General features: G+C 42.8%; 2 protein-coding genes across 3 annotated transcripts in view; one reads left to right on the top strand and one right to left on the bottom strand.

The window, feature by feature from the left end:
• cdh23 (cadherin-related 23) overlaps positions 1-14,998 on the top strand; it is a 155,582-nt gene that overhangs the window by 110,675 nt on the left and 29,909 nt on the right. Inside the window, exons 19-35 of the mRNA XM_053435767.1 lie at positions 293-365; positions 1,291-1,407; positions 1,785-1,897; positions 2,109-2,216; positions 4,234-4,423; positions 4,725-4,870; positions 4,996-5,215; positions 5,744-5,896; positions 6,120-6,233; positions 6,912-7,060; positions 11,256-11,316; positions 11,650-11,798; positions 12,146-12,281; positions 13,375-13,763; positions 14,136-14,237; positions 14,391-14,393; positions 14,574-14,723. Of these exons, the coding sequence (XP_053291742.1) occupies positions 293-365; positions 1,291-1,407; positions 1,785-1,897; positions 2,109-2,216; positions 4,234-4,423; positions 4,725-4,870; positions 4,996-5,215; positions 5,744-5,896; positions 6,120-6,233; positions 6,912-7,060; positions 11,256-11,316; positions 11,650-11,798; positions 12,146-12,281; positions 13,375-13,763; positions 14,136-14,237; positions 14,391-14,393; positions 14,574-14,723 (2,373 nt within the window). The remainder of the gene's footprint in view (positions 1-292; positions 366-1,290; positions 1,408-1,784; positions 1,898-2,108; positions 2,217-4,233; positions 4,424-4,724; positions 4,871-4,995; positions 5,216-5,743; positions 5,897-6,119; positions 6,234-6,911; positions 7,061-11,255; positions 11,317-11,649; positions 11,799-12,145; positions 12,282-13,374; positions 13,764-14,135; positions 14,238-14,390; positions 14,394-14,573; positions 14,724-14,998) is intronic.
• LOC128453096 (uncharacterized protein C10orf105) lies at positions 7,133-10,081 on the bottom strand. 2 transcript variants are annotated; one of them, XM_053435770.1, is made up of 2 exons: positions 9,868-10,081; positions 7,133-8,335 (listed from the first exon to the last, which is right to left on the bottom strand). In XM_053435770.1, the coding sequence occupies exon 2, from the start codon at positions 8,321-8,323 to the stop codon at positions 7,826-7,828; it is 498 nt and encodes a 165-aa protein (XP_053291745.1). In that variant the 5' UTR covers positions 8,324-8,335; positions 9,868-10,081; the 3' UTR covers positions 7,133-7,825. The 2 variants fall into 2 exon arrangements, with proteins under 2 accessions (XP_053291745.1, XP_053291744.1); XM_053435769.1 differs by having other exon boundaries at positions 9,874-10,081.

Raw genomic sequence — 14,998 nt, 5'->3', positions numbered from 1 at the left:
GTGAAGTCTGTGTAACATTGGAAGCGATTCCATGTGGTAGCCATTCATTCCCGTCACATTACAGGTCTTGGGGTAAACTGCTTTTTCAATCGACTGACTGGTTATCATCTAAAAAGATACTGCTACCGCTGTTTTAGTGGTTAAAAACATTTTGTCCTCCTCTGTGTCTAAATTAATTTCAGTGCTAATGTGTGATGGCAGCTTCAAAACCCTTGTTTAGTTCTAGAAATTGCATGTTCTTATTGTTTAGCTCATTGATTTGAGCTGTTGTTGATATTTATGCCTCCCCCAGGATGAAAACGACAACCCACCAGAGTTCAGCAGGCCGTCCTACATCGTCAAAATCCCAGAGAACATTATTGCTGGTGAGTCATTTGGGGTTACACTTCGTTTTCTGGAACACATTTTCTGCTCCGCACAACCAGCACCGCACTTAAACATTCCAAACAGCTCAAAGATTGTGAGTAGCTCCTCTCACCTGAATTGCCTCACTATTAGCATATTCGACAAATAGCTCTGCTTTCTTTGGGGGTATATTTTTTTTATATATTATTTAATTTGCTTCCTCTAGCCTTTACTGTCTTATTTTATTTTGACTTTGCATAAATGCTCAGACAGAATGCAGCATGTTGACTATTCAAGGCAAACTCACTAGCTGCTATCTTCATTCTTATGCATGCAGTCAGAGGACTCTTTTATCACAGACAATAGATTAGTTTCCAGTTGCCAGAGGGAATTGAGATATTTGACCGTCCCTTTCTCTTTGCGAGCTCCAGCAGACAGATGTTGGACACTTTTTGTGTCTCTGACCTGATTTGAAGGAGCACATAGCTGAGCGGCTCAGGCCAGGGCTGAGGTTTAGAAGACTATGGCTAAAGTGCTTGGACGAGCTCGACTGAGCCGAGGGCCTCGGGCTTGGGCTCCCAGGCTGAGCTCAGGGCTAGCCCTGCAGCTCTGACTAGCTTCTCATCCCCCGTCCTGCCCGGGTATTGATCAGGACTGTGCCAAGTATGGGCTGTGCCAAAAAAGCTGATAATCCACTAATCCATAAACCCACTCACTGCCAGGCCATTAGTAGAGCTGTGGATGGGGGCGGCGAAGAAATTAGCTCTGTGAATGCCATTTCAGTATGTCTCTCCCTGTCTGTCTCCCCTTTACTAGACTTCATATATTTTCCACATGACTCTGTCTCTCAGTTCAGTTTATTTCCCCCCTCTCTCTCTCTCTCTCTCTCTGAGTTGTAACTTTCTTTCTGGCTCACTCCCTTCATCCCCCCCCTCCCGTCCACAGGGGCAACTGTGCTGCTTGTGAATGCTACTGATTTGGACGCCTCGCGGGAGTTTGGCCAGGCCTCACTCATCTACTCCCTGGAGGGCTCCTCTCAGTTCCGTCTCAACTCACGATCAGGTGTGTGTGTGTGTGTGTGTGTGCAAGTGTTGGTAGTTTCTGAGAGTAGATTTTTTTTAGATTAAATGTTAGATTTCATTTTACTTTACTGTTCAATTTTAATTTAAATTGTGAAATTATTTTTCATCAGACTTTTAAGCATCTCTATTTATTTAGATCTACTGCTTATATGCAAGTTATATTTGTGTTTGCAGCATTCTTTGATCTCTACCACAGTCTAAACTGAAAAGAGCTGTTAGTCCATTTGACTTGATCTATTCTGACTTTTAACTCAATTCATCCTGACATGAAGAGCTGCTTTGTAGTGACATCTGTCACTTGAATGCTCTGGTGGTTTAGTGCTTTAAATCGCTGAACTGATTCCGTGTGTGTTTCAGGGGAGATCACCACCACAGCCCTGCTGGACCGAGAACTGAAGTCAGAGTACATCCTGATAGTCAGAGCTGTGGATGGAGGGGTGGGCCCTCAGCAGAAAACTGGCATCGCCACGGTAACAACTTTGGAGCCAGCACTCATCTGTTCATACACACAGCTCTTTAGTTTGCTCTCCATTGTTTAACCAGAATCCTTTGGAGTGTAATTATTTTCTGTTGTACATATATCTTTACTGCTTACAAAACCATGATGGTCCAAAGTGTGTTGTATAACTGATGAAGTTATTTCCTATTTCCCTTTATTTCCCTCTATCCTATTGTGTTTAGGTGAACATCACCATCCTGGACATCAATGACAACGCGCCCCTGTGGAGGGACGAGCCATACCATGCCAATGTAGTGGAGATGAGCCCAATAAACACAGATGTTATCTCTGTGAGTGCACCTCGCCCAATTCAGTGAACTTTACCTGGTTGATTTGCCGCAGTTAATTAAATGGTAATGTGAACAACACAAATGAACACATCAATCCATCCATTAGCTGTGGCGCTTATCCTCTCAGGGTCGCGGGGGGGCTGGAGCTAATCCCAGCTGACATTGAGCGAGAGACAGGGGTCGTCAGTCTATCACAGGGCTGTAAATGAATATGCCAGAATAATAATTTGTTACTTAATTTGAGTATGATGGGTGGTGTTTAAAGCATACTATTTGAAATGTTTGTCTATAGTTGTCTACCCAGATCTGAAGCAGAAAGAGTATTTTAGTGGGGGTTTATCTGTTTTGATAGATTTTAGTCTGTGGCTCAATTCGATTCCTCTTTGCCAACTTGAGTCAGGCAAAAGCGGTGGTTTTAATAAAAATGCCTTGTTCCAGGGCAGAGTGATCAGATTAAGAGGCAGTACTGTAAATGAAATTACTTGGTGAAGGGTTTGTCTTGATGCATAGTCCTCTGTTATTAACGAACAAATAATTATTACTGTATAAGTAATCACAAAGCTCTAATATTACCCTAAACTTCTCTCATTGCTGGTGTCTTTGGCAGTTTGTTGTTGTTAATTAAGCCTTGATTGTCCATTAATTAAGGAGGCGTCAGTGAGTGTAATTAAGGGAGTCCGATTGCTAATTAAAATGTAGCCTGCAGTCATATGCGACGCAAATTATTCAGCTGCTAGGCAGAGAAGGAATCGAGACCCCATCTTGAAGAGTGAGCAAGTAGAATGGAGAAATGGTGAGGAAAGAAACGAGAGCTACACGCCTTGCGTTGCTAAGATGTCACCAGGTTTTCCAACAAATCTTGTTCTCTTCTACCCATTCTTCAGCCGAGTTCATTCATGGTGCATCCAGCGATGTGATGCATATGGTATGTGACCCCCTGCACTCAGTTGCCAGACACTGTTGCCCCTCTGACCATTTTTCAATAAATCGGACCACCCAGGCTTACAGTCCTGTAATTGGCCCCAATGTAGCCCTGTCCCAGCCAGTGTTTCCATGGTGACAAGAGGCCACCTGCTGAGTCCTCCTGGAGGTGTCCAGTGAGCCGATGAATTTGGTAGCTGTGCCCAGTGCAAGGATCAGCCCACTCAAATCTCAGAGCACTCCACCATTGCTGCTGCAGCCTACATTCAAACCTATACACACACACACACACACACACATACACACACACACACACACACACACACACACACACACACACACACACACACACACACAGTGACGCCTCTAATACCTCATTTCAAAATCTGATTATTTTTTCTGCAAATCTGAAATCTGTCCATTGCTACAACTCAAAAGACTGGTCTAATGCACTGTCTCACTGGCTTCAGCGAGACATTCCACCACATCTTATATCACCTACCATTGTCTGTGCAGTTGCTAATCAATGGTCCTCCGGGATGCCTTCCTACTATGTCCCCTTAATAATTAAATACCTGCAAAACCTTTGTTCCTCTAATGACCAATTAACCAGTTTCCAGCGTTTTTAGTCAGCGCACTGAATAATTGATCATCTCTTTAGAAATCAGCCAGTGTTTTAGTCGGGCTTGCGGCTTCACGCATTCATCACCCATTGCCACTGTGTCAGATAAGAGACGTTACCATTTTTCTTTCAGCTGACTGATGTGTTAAAGCAGTTGGAACGGGCTGCATGTTTGAAGATGCTCTGGGTCTTTTCACTGATATTACCCTCATTATTACAAATACTGTTGTTCTTTTTGCTTCCCATATTAATTACTTCATCATTTCCCCTCTTTCTCTTTTCTGGCTTAAATCCTTCCTGTCCTCATATCTTTTAAGGTCTTCTTGTTAATCACCTTTTATAAAACCATACGCTGTAACTTGAGGATTCTTATACTGTATAGTCGAGCTATGGATGAGCAAGTTCCCTCTTGTTGGGAGGAATTCATGCTGAAGAAAATATTCATAACGGTCTTTCCTAACTCTTCCCCTCCAGGTGTTGGCAGTGGACCCTGACAATGGGGGAAATGGGACAGTGGAGTACAGTATCAGTCCAAAAAACCCCTTCTACACCATCCAAAGCAGCACTGGGAAGATTCGCACCAGTGGGGTTACCCTGGACAGAGAAAGCTCCAACCCCAAGGATGCAGCACTCATGAGAACCATCATCATCTCAGCTGTCGACCGTGAGTAGTGTGGATGTTTGTAATGGTATGTCCATGACTGTTTTCAGCTCTCTTTGCCTTTTATTATGTGAATTTGACTCAGTCATGAAACTCTTTAACAATCTGTAAGCAATCTCAAATTGCATAATATCATTCTCAGTAGAGAGCTTTCAATTCTCTGCGATTAGCCTCTTTCTCAAGTTTTATGTCGACCATGAAAGTTTTTACTGTGGCTAATAAACTCTGTCACTTGAGTTTGTGTGTTTGTGTGCGTGTGCCTGAGTGTGTTTGATTTTATATGTCCCTCTGTCGCCCTCTTTAGGAGGTACGCCACCACTACGTGCAACAGCAAGCACCACAGTGTCTGTCAACCTGCTGGATCTTAATGACAACGACCCAACCTTCCTCAACCTGCCCTTTGTGGCTGAAGTGCCAGAGGGATTGTCCATTGGCTCCTCGGTCTTTAGGGTAAACATAAGACTACATATGATGGCATTTAAAACCCAGCATGAATTAATATAGCTCCTTTATTTTTCGCCAACCAGTGTCAGAGGAGCACGGAAAGATTTTTGTCTGTGATGTTGCTCCTCTAGGTCCAGGTAGAGGACCCAGATGAGGATAAGAATGGCTTGATCACAATGGCCTTACAGATGGGTATGCCTCGCCTCGACTTCTACCTGAACACCACCACCGGCATCCTCACATCCACGGCAGTCCTGGATCGCGAGCAGATTGGACTGTACCATTTGAGGATTGTCGCCTATGATGCTGGAAAGTTCCCGCGCACTTCCACCTCAACCCTCACTATCACAGGTGAGAGTCTGCGGCTCACGATGATGAGAAGCTGACTTTGATTTCCCTTTGCTCTCACTGAAATTATCCCACATATGAAACTGCTGAGCCACAGTGTGATTGGATTCTGATTGACACAAGGGTTTACTTCAACATGGCATATAGTTAACCGCTGACACATCCCAAGATTCTGCAGAGAAGGATGCTACCACCTGCTGGTGAAACATGAAAAATCCTGAATGGTTTGACCGGTGTGAAGTAAATTAGTATTAATAATCAAAAATAGAAGCAATCCTTAACAAGGAGTGAAAAAACGGAATAATTTACAATTCTCAAATTAAGGAATCTCAAAAATTTAAAAATAATCAAAACATTTTGAACTGTTTTCATTTTGCTTAACTTCACAGGGAAGTGAGAGGTCAGTCAGAACAGTACTAACATCAGAAAGGCTTTCTACTCTGCACCACCCTACTGCCTTATTTGTCCTCATGTACATCTATTTGTGTGTCCTCATGTCTCTCCGTGTGTCTGTCGGCGTGCGTACGTCAGTTCTGGATGTAAATGATGAGACACCCACCTTCAGCCCTCGAGTGTACAATGTTTCCCTGAAGGAGAGTGTCCCTAGAGACCACATTGTAGCACGCCTCAGCTGCACTGACAACGACGCTGGCCTCAACGCTGAGCTTAGCTACTTCATCACAGGTCAGAGGTCACAGTGGGAGGTGTGATGTGTTTGTGGGCTACAGTGTTGTACAGTTTTTCGGACTATATGCATGTTTGGTTCCTTTGTCCATCCATCCATCATTGTGTAAATTTGTATGAGGTGAGCTCTTCTTCAATGCATGTTTCTCTTAGTATTATTGCTGCACTGTGTATAATAGTTTGAATTTTCATTTGGAAATATGTTTGTGTTTTATATTTTTAGATGGTAATCAGGACGGGAAATTCAGCGTGGGCTTCAGAGACGGAGTTGTTCGGACAGTAGTTGGCCTTGACAGAGAGAACCAGGCAGCTTACACTCTGGTTGTAGAAGCTATAGGTGTGTCATGAATTCATGTTTTGAAAATGACAGAATACCTTAATCCTCTTTTACTGTCCTTGTTTTTACATAGTCTTAGGTTGCATTTATCATCAAGCTTGTATCCTTGCTTCTTCAAAGCTCTTCCATTCTACTTGTGTATGGAAATGACGACAAAAATTTTGCCTGCACAGCTGCAGTGATTTCAGAATGTTGCTCAACTGCCTTTGTTCCTGTTTGAAAAGAAAGAACAAAAACTCTGAGGTTTTCCTGTTTTGGAAACCATTGAGTCAGAGTGGCTTATCTGCTAAAGAGGCCAGAGACACAAGAGAGGGGAGAAAAGGCTGAGATAATATAAAACTGTGCAAAAGAGCAGATTTACATTATTGTCCTAATTCACAAGCAGCTAAAAATGAAGGTTTGGTAAGCCAACTATGTTCCAGTCTTACTTCTTAACATCATGCTATCTTAGGTTTCTTCTCGATTAATGGATTGTTTAATGTAACATAGCGATTCCATTTCTATATGTGTTGTAATAATATATAGATTTTTTTACCCTTTTTATTCATGGCTCTTTAGCCTGTGGTACAGCCATCAAATGAAAGCTGTGTCTATTTTGCATTTCTTTGCATCAACCTTAAGATTGGCATTAACCTGAATGATTGCAACTTATGTGTTTGTTAATGTTCCTGCACACAGACAATGGCCCAGCGGGCAGCCGGAGGACAGGCACGGCCACTGTATTTGTCGAGGTGCAGGACGTCAACGACAACAGACCCATCTTCCTCCAAAACAGCTATGAGACCAGCATATTGGAGAGTGTGCCCATAGGAACCAGCGTCCTTCAGGTAGCAAACACACAAAATGCAAAAAACATCAGGAAACACACTGCACATTCGCCATTCACACTAAAAGTCACTTTATTTCTGAACGTATCAATCACAGAACACAAAAAAAGTATCTGCTTGGCTCACAAATCATGTTTTGAAAGCTACATTAAATCACACTATTTCATATTTCATAGTTTGTCTTCAGTTGCATGATCACAAGATTGATGGGGTTAACAGCATCAGAACTATTAGCATGATGAAAAGGAACAACGCTTGTCCACAGACTTTGAACATAGTTGGTGAAAATTCAAAACTATTTTAGAAGAGATAACTAAGCTGAGCTGCTGTCATTGGAGGGTTGTGTTGGGTCCACTGTGCCTGTTAAACTGTCGTTAAACTTGGATACAATCTTATCAGACCAAATTTAATCGAGGGCAGATTTGATGAAGCATCAAATCCTTACTGCGAGAATTGTAATCAAATTGAGTCGTGGGATTAATTCATATTCACCTCCAGTGGATACACTGCAGAAGGGTGATGGAAAAAGACCATCTATGCCCAACACTGCTACCTGCTACTATATGGAAGGTGAGGTGGTTTGTCTAAAAAAACAAAGAAACCTGTCAGACTGTCTTTTTGATTGCTTATGTTTTAGCACTTACTTTGTAGCAACTCTCATCCACCTGGAATTCAAATTAATAAAATCTTCTCATTTACTCTTCATCCACATTCATCCAAATACAGTGTGTCACATTTTTGGGAGCAGTCAGTCAACTCTCAGCCTCAGATTTCAGTGACATAGTCAAATAGACATGGCATAGTGAGGTGAGGCTCCTTGCCGGCTTCTGACTGTGGCGTCTGTCCTGTTGGTGACTGCGATGCATTTATAATCTCCCGCTCATGTGGTCTGCGGTGTGGCGGCCGTCTGAAGGACAAGTTGAACGAACGCCGATACGAGCCCAGTCTCTTCCACACCTTGAGCTGGGGCTCACTTGATCTGCTTCGTCCAGGGGTCAATCCCTCTCCTGGGCCACAGCTCGCGTCTGAGTCCCCATCCTGTTGGGAGGACCGGCATACTGCCAGGAAGGCGGCGAACCCTGCCAGCAACAGCGATAAGCCCAGCACCACCATGATGGTGAACTCTGGGTCATGGATGTGAGAAGAGTAGGATGGAGGCTGAGAGATGGTGGAGAAGATGGTGGCGTTTGTCAGGCTGGACAGAGTGATGTTTTCGGTGTTGGAGGTTAGGGTGAAGTTGGAGCCTGACTCAGTGGTGTTCATGTTGTCTTGGACCTGAAAGGAGAAAGGAAATTAGATTGGAGGTATATGTAAGAATGCCCCGGGAGCATGTGTTTATTTGTTTGTTTCTTAGTGTATATGTGTTTGTGTGTGTGTGTGTGTGTGTGTGTGTGTGTGTGTGTGTGTGTGTGTGTGTGTGTGTGTGTGTGTGTGTGTGTGTGTGTGTGTGTGAGATCAGCCTCTATCAAAGTGCCACAGCAGCTCTCTTGATATCCCATGTTGTACCTCACTAGCCAAGCCCAACCAAGCTGAGTAGGTTTATTAAGTTGCTTATTTTCACCTTATTGGGAACACACCTGCAAAGGCTTACAACCCATGCATACACGCACACAACAACAGACACACACATGCACATTTTCACAGAAATGCCTGCATGCACATGCAGATGTGGCGAGTGTTTGGCATTTGCGGCAATTATGTAGCTATTAAATCAAGGACCAGAAAACAGTCAATGCTTGACAGGCTTTCTTCAATGTAAAACAAATTGGGTTTATTAAAATGCCCCTTGTAAAATGCAAGGCGCCCACATCTTCTACCCCAGTCTCCAATTATCCCCCCCTCATTCTGTGTGCCCACATCTTTGGTATAGTAACATTTGTAAATGTCAATGTCCCTAATTCAGCGTAGACAAAGCATGGCTTATCGGTTTAAGGGAAACACAGTGGGACGTGAAATTATTTTTAAGACCAAATGCCAGAAAAGCTGTGAAAAGGCCACTGGAGCAGGATGGCTCGTTAGAGAGTCAGTTCATTAGTCAGCGCCACCAAGTACATACACTGCACGCACACATACTCACACATCTATTCAAACACAAACTTTCTTCCTCACCCACACATATTGTGGACTGCACTGCACATATTGGTGATTAGGCACGCTGCTCTTAAACTTGGCAGCTTAGCTGTAAGGTACTCTCCCTCTCTATCAGCCCACATTGTTGCTCCTCCAGATCTGACTGCTCAGCTAGTTTTAAAACAATGACGTCATTCCTTAACTTCCTTGTCTAACTTATTCACATTTGCAAACTTTGACAAGTTCTGCAAAAAATTCTGAGAAGCACAAGCAACTGCTTAATGGATTTCTTTGCCTTTTACTGCCTCTTGTCTCTGATGTCTGGTATTTTTCATCATATATTATTTGTTTTATCTACATGGTGGAAGAAAAAAACTATTTTGGTATAGACAGTTCTTCCTCTTTCACTAATGCTCCAAATAAATCCTACTAAACTAAATGCATGTAACAGCCTCAACAAGCCCCCTTAGACAATGTGCTGTTACTCAAGCACATGTCAAGCAGCTCACATGTCAAAATGTGAATTTTAGGAGTTGCAGTCCAAATGAAACCTCACAGCGGATATGAAATACACATTGTAAGAGACATTCAGTTGATGGTTAGTAATCTTTTTGCCTCAAGATTGATGAAAAAAGAAAGAATCATGTTTACCTTTAAAACGCTATACTATTAACATTTTGTTTTTCATATTTACACTTTTTGTACCCTGGAAGAAACCCTCAAAAATATATACTCACACTCACAATTTAGAGACTCTTTAAAACAGCAACTTGAATCGTCCCAGTAACTGAGGTCAGACCTGTTTCTTGGCTCCACACACTTGTTTTCCCCCCTAAAAGTGCTGCTTTCCCAGAGACAGTGGGGGAAATGCTGGGGCGGAAGACGGGAACAAGGAGGCAAAGGGGGTAACTTTTGGGTAACAGCTTCATGGTTGAAATATCTCACTATTGTTTTAATCCCACGGAGCCAAAGACAATAGTGTATTTCCTGAGCCAAGCCGAGGCTTAGCGAGTAATCTCTCTGTGTTTCCACTCCACATTCTTACACTTACAACATCTGGCTCTACAATGTATTCTTACACTTTATACACCCCCTTGTATGGCCAAAGTGGTGCAGTCCGCTGTGTAATACCCTATTCATCACTCTCCAATCTGAACCCCCAGCGTCTTTTTTCTCCCGTCTTCCCCTCCCCTCTCCTCCTCTTTCTCCTCTCCTCTCCACATCTCTTTATAAAGCTAATGAGACTGAAGTTGGGCCTCTCTTCATAGAGGGAGCGAGAGAGAGCAAAGGAGGACACACAGGGCAGAGAGAGAGGGGGGGGACTGTGAGTGGCTATGACTGTGTGTGTTTGTGTGAACCTGAGTGCACATACATGTGCTTAATTTTCCCTGTGTTTGTCTCTGTATGCAATTGAATATACACTTTGTAGGCATCTCCACAGGTTTTGACACATCCGCAGTGGAGTGAGTTGATTCCACCTCATCCTGTGCCAGCGGCTCTTTGCCTCTGTGGATTCAGAAGTCAGTCTTAGGACATGGCCCATTCACCAGCAGCCCAGCATGCTCCACTCTTTATCTGTGTACGCTGCGGAGCCATGCAGTCTGGGCTGGATGTGGATTTTTTGGCTGCTTCTGGCGATTTCCCTGTGAGAGAGCGAGCAAATTTCTCACTGCCAAACCATGATGGGGTTGTTGTGGCAACAAGACACTGGGCACCAGTGAATGTGTGGTGAATGGGGAAGTCTACTGAGTTGTCCATCTGTTTATAGAAACCACCAAATCAAAAAAAGCTCGTAAGAAATGTGCTTTCTGTCATGTAACTGCTCAGGAAAAACACTCTGTAAACACAGAACATCCAGACTCACTGGAATCAAAATCCAAATGCTCAAATCTCTCTTCACGTAATCTCTATTGGCTCTTGCATATTTTGCCATCATAATATTCAAACTGCCCAAAAAAAGTAAAAGTTATAACGTTGCAATTTTACCAGTGGTAAAGATAGAATAAGGATATTTCTGTTTCCCTGTACGGAGCCAGAGGGTTTATGTTTCTAGTCATTGCCGATGTTGTTGTTTTTAGTATCACATATCTAAGTGCATAGTGTCTGCTTGTGTGTTTTTGTACAGGTTCAAGCTACAGATGCAGACCAGGGTGAGAACGGTCGAGTTCTTTACAGGGTCCTCACTGGTAAGGCCTACCGTCATTGCATATTGTCCTCTTTCGTTCAATTGTGTTGTTACACGGGTTTGATTCTTCCACATGTTTCCTTGTTTGTATTGTCTTGGAATGAACAAATCAGATGTTTTCAAAGTAAAAATACCAATAATGACGGGTGCTTTAAACAAATAAACGTTTATTCAAATCAACAACAATTATCCCACCCAACTGTCAGCTGTCGAGACTAAATTCAATCGTTAAATGTGTAATAAAGTCAGTTAAACTCTCCCTTTCTGTCACGGTCTTTTTGTGTGTGTGCATGTGTGTGTGTTTATGTCTGCTCTTATTTGTGATGTCATGCAGGCAACAGCAACAAGCTGTTCAGCATCAACCGGACGACCGGGCTGGTGACAAGAGGCCTCAGGGCTCTGGATAGAGAAACCAGCAGCTCCCATGTGTTGGAAGTGGAGGCCTACAACAGTGACGAGGGCAGCATGAGGAGCTCAGTGAGGGTGAGCAGACAAATGCACACATTTGGTGGAGATACTATAAATTGCCCAACCTACAGTTCTTAATTGCTGTGTTTCACACTGTATGTAGAAGTAGTTTGTCTTTGTACAATAGTTCCAAAGTTTAAAAATGTAAGATATTTTCTGTGGCCAGCAGCTGACATTTTCATTCGGTAGATGTGGACTTTAGAGGAACCAGCCCCTTACTAGTGACGCAGATTAGGATCATATGTCTGCAGTCTAATTTCTTGATGAGGGGATACAAATTACCAAATTCCTTTCCCTAAGACTCTTTTCATCCCCAAAGATAATGTGTACAACTGATTTACTGCTACAAATATCCCCTGCAGGTGATCATATATGTGGATGATGCCAACGACGAGATGCCAGTGTTCACCCAACAACAATACAACCGTCTGGGTCTTAGGGAGACGGCTGGCATCGGCACCTCTGTGATTGTGGTGCGCGCCACAGACCCTGACACTGGTGAGTTTAATCTCTGATCATTCAAAGGATGGGAACAGAGGGACAGGAGTTCGATGGTAGTAGCTTTTATTGACTCTTCACTTTCCCTTTAGGTTAATTTTCTTAACATAAACACAGAGAACTGAGCTAACTGAGGTTGAAACATCTGCTCACTTCAGCTCTGCGGGCACCAGTCAGTTATTTGCAGGTCATCGACCTCAACACCAGTGGGCACCACTGCAAAGGGACACATCAAAAACCAGAGTTGTTTATACCCTGTTACATGACAGTGGCACACAAAAACAAGTCCTACACGCTGCAGCGTACATCTAAATCTGCAACTTCTGCTCCATGGTTCAAACTTCCTCTATTCACTTCCCCTGTTGTAAATTGTTTTTCAGAAGCCTTATGATGCCTCTGGTACTATGACATACATTTTCCAAAACATTGGAGCTGTCTGGAAACTGAAATAAACACAATGTAGCCACAAGCGTCTCGACAGCAGTGTTTCATAGATCACAGAATCGTCTAAACTGTTTGCATGTTGCAACTATAGTTTCAATGCAAAAATGTTGTGATGTCAATGATTCTCTCTAACTATTTAACACACTCACAGTAGCCAAGACAAGCCAAGGCAGGTGTCAGTTTATAAAGCACATTACTACACAGAGGCAGATTCAAGTTGCTGTACGGTGTCATCAAAAACAATACAGAGACAAATCGATCAATCTAAAACAATTTTTTAAGAAAAGTAAAAGAGGTAAAGAGATTAAAAGAGCTAAAAGAAATAAAAGGATATATTTGTGTATAAATAAAAAAATCGGTTGAAGTTAATAAATATAAATAGATAGAAATAGTAATAAAATAGAATACAATGGTTTTTATGATCTTAGATTTTGTTAAATAGTTCAGTTAAATGTACTTGTGAATAAATACATTTTTTGATTTTGATTTAATAACTGCAGTTTTTGGATAGGGTATTAAACCATTTGGCATTTGGTTCCAGTGCTGTGCTGAATAACGACTAAAGGCTTCTTTTCCTTGTTTAGATTTCTTGAAAAGACAGGTTTATTGTAAGTGATCTCCTGCCAACCACCTCTTTCTTCCTGTGAAGGTGATGGTGGGGCTGTCGCCTACGCCCTCGTGTCTGGCTCAGATCGCAAATTTGAGGTGGACGTAAGCACCGGCCTGGTCACCACTGTGGACTACCTGGACTACGAGACCAAGACCACCTATCTGATGAATGTCTCAGCCACTGACCAGGCCCCACCTTTCCACCGAGGTTACTGCACAGTCTATGTCACGCTGCTTAATGAGCTGGATGAGGCTGTGGCCTTTTTCACCGCTGGCTACGAGGCCTCTCTGCGTGAGAACATCGCCACAGGGACAGAGGTGGTCCAGGTGCAGGCCCAGTCGGCCGACAACTTGAACCAGCTGACTTATCGCTTCGACCCCGACACGTCGCCTGCTGCTCTGGCCCTATTTAAGATCGACAGTGTCACGGTGAGTGAGAGAGGGAGCAGCGGAAGAAAGGTCAATGAAGATATGATCACAGTGCACATTACATTACATTACATGTAAGAACACAGTGTACCTGCCTATATTTTGTGTCGACTATCACCCTCTGTCAAATGTGTTTCATTCAGTCTGGTCTGATAACACATCTTCCTCTGTGATTTAAGCTCGAGCTCTTGTTGCAGCATGACTGTAAGCTGATCAGAGAGCGTGTTTGCTTTGAAGTCTTTCTCTGATAGATTAGAAAGGGGGACTTTTTGTTGTTTTCTATGAAACTTCATTCGTCTCTCCTACCTCGCTCACTTTCTGTCACATTAGGAAGATTCCCATCTAGATACGCTGCTGTGTTTGATGTTTCAGGGCCGTATCACAGTGACCGGTCTGCTGGACAGAGAGAAGGGGGATATGTATACATTGACTGTTGTAGCTGATGATGGAGGGCCTAAAAAGGACTCCACTGTGGTATGTTGAATCATTGTGAATTCGGAGTCAGAGCCCCATCTCTGTTTTCCCGTAAAATTTTGAATGCATAACAGTATATGTTGTATCTATTCTGTTGTAGAAAACCTAATGGCATTCCTCTTTTATTCATTGCATCTCTCATTGGCACTGCAGAAGGTAAGACTTTACATTATTTTTATAAAGTACAACATGACATATGTTTATTTGCAATATGTGAAGTGCTTATCTTTTATCTTTAGATTTGTTGGCTTGGTTTGATTAATCTCAAACTTAAGGTAAGTATCATTTCAGTGATGTGTGGCAGGGCCCACTTTTGATGTCACCTTTTATTAACAGGTTTCAATCACCATTCTGGACGAGAATGACAACAGCCCAGAGTTGGACATCACTTCTGATACTTCAGTGGACATCCTAGAAAACACGCCCATGGGGAAAAAAGTGGCAGTCGTGCTCGGAAGGGACAAAGATGCTGGACTGAATGGACTGGTGAGGGTAGAGAGGGAAAAATGGACATCCAAAAAATAACTTTAGTTTTTAGACCCTGCAGCACGAAACATCACCACAGTACCATTATAGACTTGGGACTAATTGGTGCAACTATATAGGGCAACTGACACATTTTTATCATGTGTTGATTTGACAGGAAACCTTCTACTCAGCTATACAGCACCAAACATATTTACTTTATGACACAAATATGTTCTTCCAGTGAAAAGTGGCGCAACCTATCAGTTTTTATATATATATCATATTATTGTTCA

Source organism: Pleuronectes platessa, chromosome 12, assembly GCF_947347685.1.
Source record: "Pleuronectes platessa chromosome 12, fPlePla1.1, whole genome shotgun sequence".
Taxonomy (NCBI): Eukaryota; Metazoa; Chordata; class Actinopteri; order Pleuronectiformes; family Pleuronectidae; genus Pleuronectes; species Pleuronectes platessa.
Note: the sequence above shows the minus strand (reverse complement) of the source record. Positions and strands in the feature narration are given on the sequence as shown.

Bases quoted from the DNA above. Each gene is read 5' to 3' on its own strand.
- LOC128453096 (XM_053435770.1), bottom strand. From the start codon at position 8,323: ATGAACACCACTGAGTCAGGCTCCAACTTCACCCTAACCTCCAACACC.